Here is a 14,715-nt window from a genome sequence, read left to right as displayed (position 1 = left end):
GCTTTCAGCTTCACCCAGTCTGAGGTACACATCCGGCTGATCCGGCAGTAACAATCGCAGAGGTGCTCCCTTTACCACCTAGCCGGACAATCGGGAACATAGGGGTAAGCACAGGAGCCAGGCAACCCAGCTTGGCCAAAACTTAAGTCATATCGATGCATATAATGGTGAAGAAAAGGTACATGCAGAAGTTTGACACATGTGGTGGGCGTGAAGCCCGAGTAAATAAGCTTCTGTTAAAGAAGCCCCCAGGTTTAATGAGCGCAAGTAGCACATCACTTGAGGAGCCTTTAAGGGCTATAAAAGAAAAGAGGGGAAGGAGAGAAATGTAAGACAGAAAATGTAAAAAATGGACAGAGGAAGGAGACAAACACAGAGTCCAGCGCTAGGCATAGAATCTTCGGAGACGGGCTGCGTTCCATGGGTTCGGCTCGAGTCGGTTATCCGACGCATCTCGCAGGCGGTATGCTCCACCAGTCAGGACTTGGTCGATTATGAAGGGACCTTCCCACTTGGGCTTCAGCTTGTCCTTTTTCTTGTCCGGCAGGCGTAGAACTAATTCGCCAACGTTGTAGTTTTTGGCCCGCACTTCTCTGCTTTGATATCTTCGAGCCTGCTGTTGATAGAATGCGGAACGGGCTTTTGCCACGTCGCGCTCCTCCTCTAAGGCATCCAAATTGTCCTGCCGATCGAGCTCGGCTGCCCTTTCTTCGTACATGCGCACTCGAGGTGAGTCATGAATTATGTCGCAGGGCAAGACCGCCGCTGCGCCGTACACCATAAAAAATGGTGTGTATCCGGTGGGGCGATTCGGCGTGGTCCGCAGTCCCCAGAGTACGGAGTCGAGCTCCTCTACCCAGTGCGTGTTAGATTCCTTGAGGGACCGCACTAATCTGGATTTGATGCCGCTCATGATGAGACCATTTGCACGTTCGACCTGACCGTTAGTTTGTGGGTGCTAGACGGAAGCGTAATCGAGCTTGATGCCCATGTTTTTGCACCAGAGTTTTACCTCATCGGCCGTAAAGTTCGTGCCGTTATCGGTGATGGTGCTGTGGGGGATGCCACAACGGTGTACGACCCCGAATATAAAGTCTATCACAGGTCCGGATTCGGCCGTCTTAATAGGCTTGGCTTCTATCCATTTGGTGAACTTATCCACCATGACCAGTAAGTATTTTTTCTTGTGGGTTCCGCCTTTAAGGGGTCCCACCATGTCAAGCCCCCAGACCGCGAAAGGCCAAGTGATGGGGATAGTTTGGAGGGCGGTGGGTGGCATATGGCTTTGGTTTGCAAAAAGCTGGCTACCGGCGCATTTTTGGACCAAGTCTTGAGCGTCCGCCCGGGCCGTTGGCCAATAAAAGCCTGTACGGAAAGCCTTGCTTACAAGGGACCGGGCTGCGGCGTGATGGCCACCGAGTCCGGCATGAATTTTAGCCAGCAGGTTCCGCCCTTCCTCTTCGGAGATGCACCTTTCAAGGACTCCGGTAGTGCTTTTCTTATAATGTTCTCCCTCATGGACTTTATAGGCTTTAGATCGCCGCACTATACAGCGTGCCTCGTTTTGGTCCTCTGGGAGTTCCTGCCTAGTAAGGTAGGCTAGGAATGGTTCTGTCCACGGGGCGATAATGGCCATTATTACGTGGGCTGAGGTTGTGATTTCATTGGCAGAGCCTCCGATTGTGTCAGATTGTTCGGCGTCGGACAGTGCGGTTGGGTCCGGGCTAATATTGCCATGTTCCCCATCCCATACTACGGATGGCTTGAACAGCCTTTCCAGGAAGATGTTGGGGGGGACCGCATCGCGTTTTGCGCCGATGCGTGCCAGGACGTCTGCCGCCTGATTGTTTTCTCGGGCTATATGGTGAAATTCGAGCCCCTCAAACCGAGCTAACATTTTGAGGATGGCGTTGCGGTAAGCTGCCATTTTTGGATCCTTGGCATCGAAGTCTCCATTTATTTGGGATATCGTGAGGTTCGAATCCCCGCGCACCTCTAGGCGTCGAATGCCCATGGATACTGCCATCCGAAGACCATGTAAAAGGGCCTCATATTCGGCTGTATTGTTGGAGTCCGTGTACATAATTTGGAGTACAATTGAACTGTGTCTCCTGTGGGGGACGTCAAAACGATGCCGGCCCCTAGTCCGGCCAACATTTTGGAACCGTCGAAGTGCATGATCCAGTTTGAATATGTGCCGTACTCTTTACGGAGTTCGGCCTCCGTCCATTCTGCGACGAAGTCGGCCAAAACTTGCGATTTGATAGCTCGCCGTGGCCTATAAGTTATGTCAAACGGGAGGAGCTCGATGGCCCATTTTGCAATCCGTCTCGTTGCGTCACGGTTGTTTATAATATCGTTGAGTGGTACTTCCGATGCTACTGTGATTGAACACTCTTGAAAGTAGTGTCGTAGCTTCCGGGATGCCATGAATACTGCATATGCAATCTTATGATAATGTGGGTACCGTGATTTGCATGGGGTGAGGACAGTGGACACGTAGTAAACCGGCTTTTGAAGGGGTAATTTGTGTTCGTCGGTTTCCCGCTCGACGACGAGTACTGCGCTGACTACTTGATGGGTTGCTGCAATGTACAATAGCATTTGTTCGCCGATGTTTGGCGCGGCCAGGACAGGGTTTGTTGCCAATACGGCTTTTATTTCCTCGAGACCGACTGTGGCGGCATCCGTCCACTCGAAGTGTTCGGTGCGCCGAAGGAGGCGATAGAGGGGTAGCGCCTTTTCTCCCAAACGGGAGATAAAGCGGCTTAGAGCTGCCACGCATCCGGTTAATTTTTGTATTTGTTTGAGGTCCTTTGGGATATCCAATTGTGACAAAGCTCGGATCTTGGATGGATTTGCTTCGATTCCTCTACCGGATACAATGAAGCCCAAGAGCTTTCCGGCTCGAACGCCGAAAACGCATTTTTCCGGATTTAGCTTGATGTCATATGCTCGGAGGTCGTCAAATGTAAGCCTCAAGTCGTCTGCTAGAGATTCGACATGTCTTGTTTTTACGACCACATCATCCACGTATGCCTCTACTGTTTTGCCGATCTGGTTTGCCAGACATGTCTGAATCATGCGCTGATATGTTGCGCCAGCGTTTTTGAGCACGAAAGGCATTGTGTTGAAGCAGAATGGGCCGTATGGGGTGATGAATGCCGTTGCGGCTTGGTCTGACTCGGCCATCTTGATTTGATGGTAACCGGAGTATGTGTCGAGGAAGCACAACGAATCGTGTCCTGCAGTGGCGTCAATAATTTGATCGATGCTGGGAAGGGGGAAGGGATCCTTTGGGCAAGCCTTGTTAAGGTCTTTGAAGTCAATGCACAGGCGCCAGGATTTGTCCTTTGGTACCTGTAACGCCCTCGATGCGGCTATATCTCCCACGTGTCGAAGCACGACTTAGAGGCATAACCGCATTGAAAGCAATGTCGCAAGTGAGGTAATCTTCACACAACCCATGTAATACATAAGGGAAAGAGATACATAGTTGGCTTACAATCGCCACTTCACACAATACATGAATAAAGCATTACATCATCCAAATACAATCAAGGTCCGACTACGGAACCAAAATAAAAGAAGAACCCCAAATGCGACAAAGTACCCCGATCGACCCCAACTGGGCTCCACTACTGATCAACTAGAACGAAACAACATAACGAACACGATCTTCATCGAGCTCCTCCTGAGCTTGGTTGCGTCATCTGTACGGACTCATCGGCACCTGCAAACTGGTTTTGGAAGTATCTGTGAGCCACGGGGACTCAGCAATCTCGCACCCTCGCGATCAAGACTATTTAAGCTTATGGGTAAGGTAAAGGTGTGAGGTGGAGCTGCAGCAAGAGACTAGCATATATGGTGGCTAACATACGCAAATGAGAGCGAAGAGAAGGCAAAGCACGGTCGATAAAAGTATGATCAAGAAGTGATCCTATAACAGCCTACGTCAAGCATAACTCCAACACTGTGTTCACTTCCCGGACTCCGCCGGAAAGAGACCATCACTGTAACACACGTTGTTGATTCATTTTAATTAAGGTCAACTTCAGGTTTTCTACTATCGAACGTTAACAAATTCCCATCTGCCCATAACCGCGGGCATGGCTTTCAAAAGTTCAAATCCCTGCAGGGGTGTCCCAACTTAGCCCATGACAAGCTCTCATGGTCAACGAAGGAATAGACCTCCTCCCGAGACATTCCGATCAAACTCGGTATCCCGGTACAACAAGACATTTCGACAGGGTAAAACTAAACCAGCAACACCGCCCGAATGTGCCGACAAATCCCAATAGGAGCTGCACATATCTCTTTCTCAGGGTACACTCAGATGAGCCAGACGTCGGGTAGGCCAGCCTAGAGTTTCCCCTGGTAGCCCCGGACATCGCTCAGTTGGACCAACACTCAGAGGAGCACTGGCCCGGGGGGGGGGGGGGGGGTTAAAATAAAGATGACCCTTGAGTCCGCGAAACCCAAGGGAAAAGAAAAGGCTAGGCGGCGAATGGTAAAACCAATGTTGGGCATTGCTGGAGGAGCTTTACTTAAGGCGAACTGTCAAGGGGTTCCCATTATAGCCCAACCGCGTGAGGAACGCAAAATCCGGGAACATAACACCGATATGACGGAAACTAGGGCAGCAAGAGTGGAACAAAACACCAGGCATAAGGCCGAGCCTTCCACCCTTTACCAAGTATATAGATGCATTAATTAAATAAGAGATATTGTGATATCCCAACAAGTAAACATGTTCCAACAAGGAACAATATCTCCATGTTCCAACAAGGAACAAAGCTTCAATCTTCACCTGCAACTAGCAACGCTATAAGAGGGGCTGAGCAAAGCGGTAACATAGCCACACAACGGTTTGCTAGGACAATGGTGGGTTAGAGGCTGAACATGGCAATTTTTGAGGCTTGAAAGCAAGTGGTAGGCATCGTAGCATTGGCATAGCAAAAGAGCGAGCAAACTAACATAGCAAAGATAGTAGTGATTTCGAGGGTATGATCATCTTGCCTGAAATCCCGCAAGGAAGAAGAACGCGTCCATGAAGAAGACAAACGGACGTAGATGAACGGATCCTCACAACACGACGTTACCGGAACCAACCCGAAGAAGCAACACCGAAAAGAAGCAAACAATCATGGTAAACAACCATCACATAATCATGTCATGATGCACAATCAAGTATGATGCATGTCCGGTTTAAATATGCATGGCATGACAAAGTGCACAAACAATCCTACAAATTAAGTGGAGCTCATTATGCAACGGAGTTGCATATTGAAGAAAACACCACATCAATTATTTAGTTCGATCTCGTTTATGTACCCAACAATATTAAATGTTGATTAACATGGCAAGGGGTGAAGCACACCAAAACTACCTATCTAGGCAAGTTTAAATGAGGCCGGAAACAACGAACAATAGTTCCGGTAAATCCCCATGTGCATATATTAGGTTTGGTCCTGTTCTGCCCTAAACCATATTTTAGAGTTATTAAACATGCAAAGTAATGCCACCATGTTAAACTAGGCAAAATTCTACCCCATTTACATATAAAGTTTATTAAATTCGGAGTTACGGTTATTTAGTTATGAGATAAATCATTTTAGCATGGCATAGGGGCAAATTTAAACAAACATCATTTTAAGCATTTTAAACATGGATGGAAAAGACATATTATTAAACTAGACAAAATTCTGAGCAAGTTTCATATATAAATCATTTTAATATGATGCATCGTTTGTGAGTTATTATATGCATGTTGTTTAGGGGGCTTTCTATAAAAACTGCAAACTCTGGGATAAATAGACAAATTCGGTCAGGGGAAAAAATATGTCCTGGGCCAAAACTGCTGCATAGCTGGGCTGAACAGGAGGGGCTGTGGGGAGCTCACCCATGGGCCGAGCCCGGCTGAAGAGGAGGAGGCCCAAACGTTGCAGATCTGGCCTCGGGTGTGCTTGTGGCCCAGGAGGCTGGCCACGTTGGCCCTTGAACGTGTCAACGAAAGCGAGCGGGCGAAGCAGAGAAGTACGACAGGGGCCAGCGGGCACGGCAGCACGATGCAGAGTAGCGCCAAGCTCCAGTGAGCGGGCAAGACAGAGGGAGAAGGTGGCAGCGAGGATCTCTCCGGCGAGGCGGTACTTGGTGCGGGGTCAACGGAGGCGCGGCAGGGAAGCTCGAGACGGTCAGCAGTGGTGCAGGCGGGGCGACGAAGAGGAGCAGTATCGGACAGGCGCGGCTCCTGCAGAGGGACTTGGCGGCGCTGGAGGTCAACCCCGACGGGGAAGGCAGGGCCCGGAAGGAGAGGGCACACGGCAGCTTCGTTCGTCGGAGGCCACGGCATCAGGGGCGAGCCCCTTTCGTATCCTGGCAGAGAAGAAAACAAACGAGGGGGAAGATTAGAGGAGGAAAGATAGGTAAACAGGGGAAGAAAGGGGACGGGCGGCGACTCATCTGCTAGTCGGCAGCCGCTGAACGGAGGCGCGCGGGAGCAGGGGCTGGAGGGCTCCTGGTGCTCCGGTGGTTTGTGGTGACAGGGGGATCGGGCGAGCGGTGCTGGTTGGATGGATCGAGGGAGGAGGTTTGCGGGCTGATTGGAGGAAGAATGGGAATGGATCCTGAGGGAGATTTGGAAAGTGGCGGCGCGAGGGGGAAGGATGGGACAACTCTCCTTGATTTTAGGGTTGGACTGATACATATATAGCATGTGGATTTTTGGGTAGGGGCTACCTCGTCCCTCCGATCGAAATCGGGCGGTCGAAGAAAAAATATATTAGGAAGTCCAATTAACAAAGCGGAGACGTTTTGTAGATGTTTGGGGATGATCTGGACCCAATGGTGACGACTGCCCGGGTCGGGTCCGGGACAACTTTCGGACGCGCGCGCGAGGAGGGGCTGCGGGCTGACGAGAGAGGTTAGGTTGGACCTGGCGATAGGTAGTGAGCTGTGTAGATGTTCTCGAGCTGAGAGAAGAGAAGAGAGGGAGGCCCGGCAACAGTTTTCGGAGACCGAAAACGTCCGACGTTAGACCGGCTATACTGCCGGTATAGTTATCCGTTGGGGCGTCAAACGGACTCCGAACGCGATGAAACTTGGCAGGCGGTCTACCTACACGATAACAAGACCGCACGCCAACTTTCAACCCATTTCGAGAACATTTTCCGATCACTTATAAAATAATATTTCGGACATGTCGCGGGTGTGTGCAAGTGTGTCTGGGCTCAGAACGGAAAACGGACGGAACGAGGATACCGGGACGGATGCAAGTTTTGAAAACATGATGATGCAATGCATATGATGACATGACAAGATGCAACACGCAACCAAATGACATGGCAACGATAGCGAATAACTGGAAGACACCTGGCACATCGGTCACGGGGCGTTACAACACTCCACCACTACGAGAGGATCTCGTCCCGAGATCTAGAATGGCACCGGAGGGGAAAACGGAAGAGAAAGAGAAGAGGTCTAACTAAGTTGCTTCTTTGACAAACGAGTGAAACCAAAGAACCTTGAAAAAGGTTAAGCCATTTCGAGAAAAGAATGCAACGGAGATGAACAAAGTTGAAAACACTCCGATAGAAAGGAGGAACAAAGAAGAACAAATTCGTATAGCACTCCGGTTGGGAAGAGATGCAAGACTTGATAAGGCGAAAAGATCTAGAAGAGATGACACCACGCTCTGGTTAGATGGAAATGCAAGAAAGAAACAAGGTCCTGACAAAAAGAAAGAAAGGTTGAAGATAGCAACAAGACAATGCCTCCGGAACAAAGGGAAACAAGATCTTGAGAGAGCACGGTTACAACAAATTCTAGAACGGAGTTGTTGAAAACCAACAACGAAAAGAATAAGCTTGATATGGTCTTATGGAGAACATCTCAAAACTAAGAGGTGAAATTCTGCCACTAACGGAAACAATAGATTGGATTGATATAAACAAAGAGACGAGACTATATTTCACCGGGAGGATAGATGAAGAACTTGGGTCACTTATAAGCACCATAATTAGCAACAATCCTTAGGGAAGGCTTTGGTGAAATATAACCCAATATAATTCCAATGAAGAGATTGATGGATTTAAAATACCTCATTCTTGATAACTTGTGACTCACGAAGCACGAAGGGGAATTATCAAGAAGGACATAATACCACATCCAAAGATACGGTAGAAAGAAATTGCACTCCGGATAGCAAGATGAAGAATGCATGAGTTTCTTAAAAAAAGAATCTCGATGAACACTTCGAGAAGAAATATAAATCCTTGATGAACCATCATGTAGAATTTCCATGAAGAACTCCGGTAACGAAAGGATGATCAAAACGGAATGAAGGAGAAGTTGAAAACACAAGTTGAACCCTTGCAATGATTAGATAGATCTTTGGAATGATAATTAGAGCTTGGAACTCTGGGAAAGAAAATATGAGCATCTCGAGCTGAGAATGTGATACGATGAACCACTCCGGAAAAGAAATTGAATAAACTTGATGAAACAAGAATAAGAATTATGTTATGTGTATCCTTCACCAATTTAATTTATGACGAGCAAATGGATTTGGCACACAACTTATTCTCGTAGCAAGGATAGCGCAAACTTGAGAAGGTCTTCAACGAACCACCGGTAGAATTGAAATAACAAATGAATTGATATGATAACAAGGTAAGAAGAATCTTGAACGAACCACCGTAAGAATTGAAAATGAATGAAGATAATATAAAGAAACACCGGGAAGAATTAGCAAATGAATGATGATGCTTGAGAGAATTTAGATACATGTGAACGAAGAGATCACGAGTCGATTAGAGTTCACTTGAACGAAGCACCGGTAAAATTTGGAGAACCATAGCTGAAAGTTGAGAATGAATAAATTCTGAGATGATGGGCTCCGGAGAAACAAACTGAAAAAAAACTCTTGAATATCTCCTGATGGGTGAAAAAGATTCTCACAATCGAAAACAATTATGAGAGGATGGCAACAAGCTAGAATCACGAATCTTGAAGAGAATAGATTAGATTAGGAGGAAAAACTCTTCTTCTGTCTTCAAATGTTGAGAATGACGACGAGAAACACCACCATGAATAATTTAGACACTCCGGAAGAATCAAAAGCGAAGAGGTTGAGCCAACGATGAAAAGAATTTGAAAGATCTTGGAGAAAAGCATTTGACTGGTGATAACTCATTCTTACGTCAAACTTGGAGAAGAATTTAGGATAGCTCCGGGAAAATAGAAGAGTCAGGTAAGATCCTGGGAAAAGACATGTGGGTTAGGGCCCACTCAAAATAAGCACCGTTGGAATGATTACTTGAAAGATATTGCACCGGTTGAATTAAATGACTTGAAAGAGATAACAACCTCGAAATAGATTGAACTGATCTTGAATGAAAAAAAACGAGCCTTCTGAGATATCTTGAGCACTCCGGGACAATAGAATAGCGAGAGGTGAACGATTAAGAATTGCACCGGCATGAGAAAGTATTTGAAACGAGGAAAAAGGATATTGTCAACACCGCAAACTTGGATTAAATCTACCGGAGAAGGGAAAAGAACGAAGGATGACGAACTTGATGCTCCGTTAGAATCTTCATGAGCAACACCGGGTAAGAATATTGAAAGAAAAGAATGAAGAGGCTTCACATGAATAAAATGGATACTTGATTCAGAAATCTGGTTCCTTGAAGTAACAAGGGTGGGAGGGAGGGAAAAACAAAGGCAGCTTGGGACGAATGAAACAAACACCGTTGAGAAGAAGTGATAATTGATCTTGCGGGAGTTGAAATGATCAAATCCACTTGAAGAGAAACACGCCGGTTTAAAAGAAATTGGCATGACAATCTCGATTATCCAGAAGGATTAGTATTCACATCGGAGTATGAGAACACCATTTGGGGAAGGTATGGAATCAACATTTGCCTTTGAAGCAACTCGAATACCACAACTCAAAACAAAAAACAAAGAATTGGCTTGCAGAATAAGCCGGAACAAACATATGATAGAGATTTCGTCCGAAGTTTTCGTGGTGGGGCCTACACGGGCTCGATCGTACAGCACCATCATGTACAAGGCAGTGCACATGACATGCGAAGCGTCCCCGAGTCGGCATAGCCAAGGACTCTTTAAGACACAACGAGACCACTGTAAAACCGACCGTGAATAGGCGGACCACTAGACGTCGAACCCCAATTTCATATCATACATCTGTCAAAAAGATATCCTAAGAGCTACTTGAATTCCCACCTATGAAACTCCCGAAATTTTCCGGTTATGCAATCAGGTGTTGGGGATACAGGGGAAGCATAATATCTCACCCAAATCTAGCAAATCCTACATCCAGCTGTATCCATCCTTCAACACATAACCAAGAAAAACTTCGGAAACCATCTATCTCAACCTTCGAAAAGCATCCGTTATACAAGTTATGGCGATACTCCCGAACTCCCGCCCCAGTACTGGGTGGCGTCGAGGTTATCTCACCAACGAACTGCATAAAAGAGATTTTCGATGTCGGCGTACTAAACTCAAGTATTCCAGAACTGCAACGATAAAATTATGACGACAACACCTCAGAGCTCAACTCCCCGGGACACTTCCACAAAACCCCTGATAGGAGGCACCAAGACAATGTTCTCGTCACAAAACCATCGGAATGATTCCAAGATACCCGCGTGATCCTAAAATTTTTTTTAGTGAAATTTGAGAAGAGAAGAGTCAAAACTCTACGTCAGGATGCCTTACCAGAGCGATGAGGAGACTGGGAAGTAAAAAAGAATTCCTAAACTCTCTGATATATAATTCCTAAATGACTCAAATATTTTTCTAGACACAACTCGGCCGCTAAAAACGATCAAGCAATGGGGCTCCTAAGGTTGGGGAAGGCTCTGATTACCAACTTGTAACGCCCTCGATGCGGCTATATCTCCCACGTGTCGAAGCACGACTTAGAGGCATAACCGCATTGAAAGCAATGTCGCAAGTGAGGTAATCTTCACACAACCCATGTAATACATAAGGGAAAGAGATACATAGTTGGCTTACAATTGCCACTTCACAAAATACATGAATAAAGCATTACATCATCCAAATACAATCAAGGTCCGACTACGGAACCAAAATAAAAGAAGAACCCCAAATGCGACAAAGTACCCCGATCGACCCCAACTGGGCTCCACTACTGATCAACTAGAACGAAACAACATAACGAACACGATCTTCATCGAGCTCCTCCTGAGCTTGGTTGCGTCATCTGTACGGACTCATCGGCACCTGCAAACTGGTTTTGGAAGTATCTGTGAGCCACGGGGACTCAGCAATCTCGCACCCTCGCGATCAAGACTATTTAAGCTTATGGGTAAGGTAAAGGTGTGAGGTGGAGCTGCAGCAAGCGACTAGCATATATGGTGGCTAACATACGCAAATGAGAGCGAGAAGAGAAGGCAAAGCACGGTCGATAAAAGCATGATCAAGAAGTGATCCTATAACAGCCTACGTCAAGCATAACTCCAACACCGTGTTCACTTCCCGGACTCCGCCGGAAAGAGACCATCACGGTAACACACGCTGTTGATTCATTTTAATTAAGGTCAACTTCAAGTTTTCTACAACCGGACGTTAACAAATTCCCATCTTCCCATAACCGCGGGCACGGCTTTCGAAAGTTCAAATCCCTGCAGGGGTGTCCCAACTTAGCCCATGACAAGCTCTCACGGTCAACGAAGGAATAGACCTCCTCCCGAGACATTCCGATCAAACTCGGTATCCCGGTACAACAAGACATTTCGACAGGGTAAAACTAAACCAGCAACACCGCCCGAATGTGCCGACAAATCCCGATAGGAGCTGCACATATCTCTTTCTCAGGGCACACTCAGATGAGCCAGACGTCGGGTAGGCCAGCCCAGAGTTGCCCCTGGTAGCCCCGGGCATCGCTCAGTTGGACCAACACTCAGAGGAGCACTGGCCCGGGGGGGTTAAAATAAAGATGACCCTTGAGTCCGCGAAACCCAAGGGAAAAGAAAAGGCTAGGCGGCGAATGGTAAAACCAATGTTGGGCATTGCTGGAGGAGCTTTACTTAAGGCGAACTGTCAAGGGGTTCCCACTATAGCCCAACCGCGTGAGGAACGCAAAATCCGGGAACATAACACCGATATGACGGAAACTAGGGCGGCAAGAGTGGAACAAAACACCAGGCATAAGGCCGAGCCTTCCACCCTTTACCAAGTATATAGATGCATTAATTAAATAAGAGATATTGTGATATCCCAACAAGTAAACATGTTCCAACAAGGAACAATATCTCCATGTTCCAACAAGGAACAAAGCTTCAATCTTCACCTACAACTAGCAACGCTATAAGAGGGGCTGAGCAAAGCGGTAACATAGCCACACAACGGTTTGCTAGGACAATGGTGGGTTAGAGGCTGAACATGGCAATTTGGGAGGCTTGAAAGCAAGTGGTAGGCATCGTAGCATTGGCATAGCAAAAGAGCGAGCAAACTAACATAGCAAAGATAGTAGTGATTTCGAGGGTATGATCATCTTGCCTGAAATCCCGCAAGGAAGAAGAACGCGTCCATGAAGAAGACAAACGGACGTAGATGAACGGATCCTCACAACACGACGTTACCGGAACCAACCCGAAGAAGCAGCACCGAAAAGAAGCAAACAATCATGGTAAACAACCATCACATAATCATGTCATGACGCACAATCAAGTATGATGCATGTCCGGTTTAAATATGCATGGCATGACAAAGTGCACAAACAATCCTACAAATTAAGTGGAGCTCATTATGCAACGGAGTTGCATATTGAAGAAAACACCACATCAATTATTTAGTTCGATCTCGTTTATGTACCCAACAATATTAAATGTTGATTAACATGGCAAGGGGTGAAGCACACCAAAACTACCTATCTAGGCAAGTTTAAATGAGGCCGGAAACAACGAACAACAGTTCCCGTAAATCCCCATGTGCATATATTAGGTTTGGTCCTGTTCTGCCCTAAACCATATTTTAGAGTTATTAAACATGCAAAGTAATGCCACATGTTAAACTAGGCAAAATTCTACCCCATTTACATATAAAGTTTATTAAATTCGGAGTTACGGTTATGGCATAGGGGCAAATTTAAACAAACATCATTTTAAGCATTTTAAACATGGATGAAAAAGACATATTATTAAACTAGACAAAATTCTGAGCAAGTTTCATATATAAATCATTTTAATATGATGCATCGTTTGTGAGTTATTATATGCATGTTGTTTAGGGGGCTTTCTGTAAAAACTGCAAACTCTGGGATAAATAGACAAATTTGGTCAGGGGAAAAAATATGTCCTGGGCCAAAACTGCTGCATAGCTGGGCTGAACAGGAGGGGCTGTGGGGAGCTCACCCATGGGCCGAGCCCGGCTGAAGAGGAGGAGGCCCAAACGTTGCAGATCTGGCCTCGGGTGTGCTTGCGGCCCAGGAGGCTGGCCACGTTGGCCCTTGAACGGGTCAACGAAAGCGAGCGGGCGAAGCAGAGCAGTACGACAGGGGCCAGCGGGCATGGCGGCACGATGCAGAGCAGCGCCAAGCTCCGGCGAGCGGGCAAGACAGAGGGAGAAGGCGGCAGCGGGGATCTCTCTGGCGAGGCGGTACTTGGCGCGGGGTCAACGGAGGCGCGGTAGGGAAGCTCAAGACGGTCAGCAGCAGTGCAGGCGGGGCGACGAAGAGGAGCAGCATCGGACAGGCGCGGCTCCTGTAGAGGGACTTGGCGGCGCTGGAGGTCAACCCCGATGGGGAAGGCAGGGCCCGGAAGGAGAGGGCACACGGCAGCTTCGTTCCTCGGCGGCCACGGCATCAGGGGCGAGCCCCTTTCGTATCCTGGCAGAGAAGAAAACAAACGAGGGAGGAATATTAGAGGAGGAAAGATAGTTAAACAGGGGAAGAAAGGGGACGGGCGGCGACTCATCTGCTAGTCGGCAGCCGCTGAACGGAGGCGCGCGGGAGCAGGGGCTGGAGGGCTCCTGGTGCTCCGGTGGTTTGTGGTGACAGGGGGATCGGGCGAGCGGTGCTAGTTGGATGGATCGAGGGAGGAGGTTTGCGGGCTGATTGGAGGAAGAATGGGAATGGATTCCGAGGGAGATTTGGAAAGTGGCGACGCGAGGGGGAAGGATGGGACAACTCTCCTTGATTTTAGGGTTGGACTGATACATATATAGCATGTGGATTTTTGGGTAGGGGCTACCTCGTCCCTCCGATCGAAATTGGGCGGTCGAGAAAAAATATATTAGGAAGTCCAATTAACAAAACAGAGACGTTTTGTAGATGTTTGGGGATGATCCGGACCCAATGGTGACGACTGCCCGGGTCGGGTCTGGGACAACTTTCGGACGCGCGCGCAAGGAGGGGCTGCGGGCTGACGAGAGAGGTTAGGTTGGACCTGGCGATAGGTAGTGAGCTGTGTAGACGTTCTCGAGCTGAGAGAAGAGGAGAGAGGGAGGCTCGGCAACAGTTTTCGGAGACCGAAAACGTCCGACGTTAGACCGGCTATACTGCCGCTATAGTTATCCATTGGGGCGTCAAATGGACTCCGAACGCGATGAAACTTGGCAGGCGGTCTACCTACACTATAACAAGACCGCACGCCAACTTTCAACCCATTCCGAGAACCTTTTCCGACCACTTATAAAATAATATTTCGGACATGTCGCGGGCGC

General features: G+C 47.6%; 1 protein-coding gene across 1 annotated transcript in view; it reads right to left on the bottom strand.

Annotated features, from left to right (window-relative positions):
* Window positions 1–13,856, bottom strand: part of LOC125547292 (serpin-Z2A-like) — a 33,696-nt gene extending 19,840 nt beyond the window's left edge. Inside the window, exon 1 of the mRNA XM_087516192.1 lies at window positions 13,407–13,856. Coding sequence (XP_087372318.1) covers window positions 13,407–13,856 — 450 coding nt within the window. The remainder of the gene's footprint in view (window positions 1–13,406) is intronic.
* Window positions 13,857–14,715: the final 859 nt, after the last annotated feature.

The sequence above is a fragment of the Triticum urartu genome, chromosome 3A, assembly GCF_056163025.1.
Source record: "Triticum urartu cultivar PI428250 chromosome 3A, HENAU_Tu73, whole genome shotgun sequence".
NCBI classification, from domain to species: domain Eukaryota; kingdom Viridiplantae; phylum Streptophyta; class Magnoliopsida; order Poales; family Poaceae; genus Triticum; species Triticum urartu.
This window is presented reverse-complemented; position numbering and strand designations above follow the sequence as displayed.